The sequence below is a fragment of the Tupaia chinensis genome, unplaced genomic scaffold (genome assembly GCF_000334495.1).
Source record: "Tupaia chinensis unplaced genomic scaffold, TupChi_1.0 Scaffold000074_1, whole genome shotgun sequence".
In the NCBI taxonomy this organism is placed as follows: domain Eukaryota; kingdom Metazoa; phylum Chordata; class Mammalia; order Scandentia; family Tupaiidae; genus Tupaia; species Tupaia belangeri.
The window spans coordinates 6132518-6135349 of NW_006159534.1; the positions used below are offsets into that span (position 1 = coordinate 6132518).

The window sequence follows — 2832 nt, forward strand, 5'->3', positions numbered from 1 at the left end:
GAGTGTGAGAAAGAGAGAGGAAAAAGTGAGAAAGCAAGCCACCAAGTCCAGGGCTCAAACCACAGTTGGCCATGTGGGCGTCCAGCGTCCTAACCCACCACGCTGCCTGTTGGTCCCAAATTGCTTAATTACTGAAGGCGGACAAATCAGTAAGGCTCTACACTATTTCCACGGTTTCTCCTTCCACAACGATCTTCTGAGATTACTTTTGCTTTGCTACCAAGAATATGGCAAATCCCATTTATTTTATGCTGCTGAAGCACTCTTGAGACCGAGAAAATGAGAGAGAAAATTCTCATCTATTCATTTTGGACAAAAATACAGGTGGTATTTTCAGGACAACAAATAGGTATCTATCTCCCCATCTTTTCATCTCTCCCTCTCCTTTCTTTTGTTCCTTCCTTCCATCCAACAAACATTATTTTAATTCTTCTAGTGGCTATAAGTCACATCTAAAAAAACCTATTATTTTGGGCCAGCCAGTGGGTGGTGATTAAGGCACTGGATTCCCACTTGGCATACTCTGCCCTTCAAGTACTGGACCCAGTGGCTTGAAAAATACACTGGGCATGTGTGCATGCCCAAAATCCTGAGAGGAGAATGGGAGAGAAGGGATTGCGACATGGTCATTCCTCTTGTGGGAGATTTCTCACTTTCCCTGTCTTTCTTTCTGTCTCTCCATATGGCAAAAAGTCTAAATAAGCACTATTATTTCAGTGGGACAATTTTACTTCCTTATATATGTACTGAGACCTAAAAAATGAGGACAGGTTTTTGTTTGTTTGTTCTATCAGTTTGCATGCACTTGCCAGAGAAAGACAGAGACAGAGAGGGAAAAAGAAATAACCCCCCCGCCTCCCCCCACCCCCCAAAGGGATGGCCACACTGCAATACCTTCTCCTGCATTCTCCTCTCAAGATTTAGGGCATGCACACCCATGTGCCGAGTGTGATTTTCAAGCTTCTAGGTCTGGGACTCTAACGGTGGAGTTGAGCATTGGGATTCAATGGTCCCCATACCACCTGCTGTCCTGAGGACAGATTTTTATAAGCTACAAACACAACCAGTCCTTACTTTAAAGTCGTTCTAGCTAAGCCTCAAACACAAGTGCTACACTTTCCTTATTGCGTGGGGGAAAAAAGAGAGAGAGAGATTGAGGTTTTTGTTTGTTTGGTGTTGACATGACTTTAGGATTAATTGAATCCTTGCTTTCAGTTTTAAAGGAGAAAGAGCTTCATTAAAAAATGAAACCAACTAATGTTTCTGGGATGCGGGCCTTTATTTAAGGTATGGTACCCTCATTATAAATAAAATGTGATAACAAATTTCAAAAGTCAGTCATGGAAGAGGGAACTGTTGCTCAGAAATCCTTGATTTTAAAGAGTCCAGCTTCCATTTAAAGTCCTCAAAGAATATTTATTAGAATTATTTCATCATCTAAGAGGTCTTTGAAAGTGTAGGATCAGTGTTGGTAATGTTATCCTTGTTGGAGGATATTCTGCCCAAATTCTCATTTCCTTCATGACCTTATCTATCTGGGTAAGGCAACCGGTACATAATTTCTGCACATCTGAGTTTATACCCCAGCCTGGAACAAATGCCCCCAACATCCTAAACGGAATCCGAGCATCTACTGCTTTGTAATATAAAGTCACAAAAAGACCTATTTATTTCCCCCATATTATTGCTCTCTGTATGAGAAAGAAATTAAATATTACCATTAGATCACTTATAACTTTTTTTTGTTGGTCATATGTCTACTTTCCAATCATGTACTGCAAGGCAAAGTTGACCTATGCTGTTACCTTAGGGAGAGTGATTCCATGTTTGGAGCTTTTTTTTTTTTTTTTTTTTTTTTTCTTCCTCCTTGAGCTTGAGAGAAAAGGGAAGAAAGAGAGAGAGGGGGAGGGAGAAAAGGAAAAGGAGAAAGCACCCTTAATGGGGTCCCAATGTCACAATCTACTCCTGGCCTCAACCAGCCCCAGATCAGGAGCATGCTTATGCTTGGTGTATCCAGGGAGGTCTCCAGACAGGAACCCCGAACTCTCCCACATGGGTTAGCTTCATAGACCATCACGTTTTACTGCTGTGCCACTGTTGGCCCCCTTAAGTCTTTTAAAAAGGTAAAAACTGAATTCTTTCCTGTCTGATAGTGAAATAAAGGAAAGCCCTTAAAAAACCAATCAGAATTCTGACTGGATTTTATTTCTATTATACTTGATCTTGATAAAGAAATAGTAAATGATAACCAAAGAAACTGAAAAGGGGAATTTTAGTTACTCAGTAAGTAGCAGAGGATGTATCATCTCCCATCTCTCATGAAACAGACATGGCATCTGCATGGAGAATTCGTATTTTATTCCACCTAAGTCATCAAAGATATCTCTCATCCTATTCCTAAACCGTTCTTGTGAAGGAGAAAAGGATAATTCTATATTCTATAGCAGTTTCAATAACTGTTTCACTTTTATGCTTAAACATTTCCTTTCGGTTTAACTAGGAAATGAAATTAGTCAAGAAACTCAATCTCCAAGCATTTCTTAAGAACTCTACCTCCTATGCCCCTCAGTTCACTATCCTGTGCCCCCAGATGAAAGCAACCAAAATTAATGTCTGATTTAAATCTTTAACTTACCGATGACTCATAAAATTCTCATAGGATAGTTTCAGATCACGTGGGATCATTACAGGTCTTGGTTGCACCTGAGGAAGAAAGTCTCATTTGCAACATGGCCCATACCTGCATTCTGATTTAAATAAATAATGAACCATCTTAGTGATATCAAAGTCATTCACACATCCTTTTTTTTTTTTTTTTTTTGTGGAGAGGTT

At 39.8% G+C, this 2832-nt stretch overlaps 1 protein-coding gene across 2 annotated transcripts in view; it reads right to left on the minus strand.

The window, feature by feature from the left end:
• CUNH1orf105 (chromosome unknown C1orf105 homolog) overlaps window positions 1–2832 on the minus strand; it is a 41830-nt gene that overhangs the window by 2669 nt on the left and 36329 nt on the right. For both annotated transcript variants that reach the window (XM_027768008.1, XM_027768005.1), the window contains one exon: window positions 2636–2703. In XM_027768008.1, coding sequence (XP_027623809.1) covers window positions 2636–2703 — 68 coding nt within the window. The remainder of the gene's footprint in view (window positions 1–2635; window positions 2704–2832) is intronic.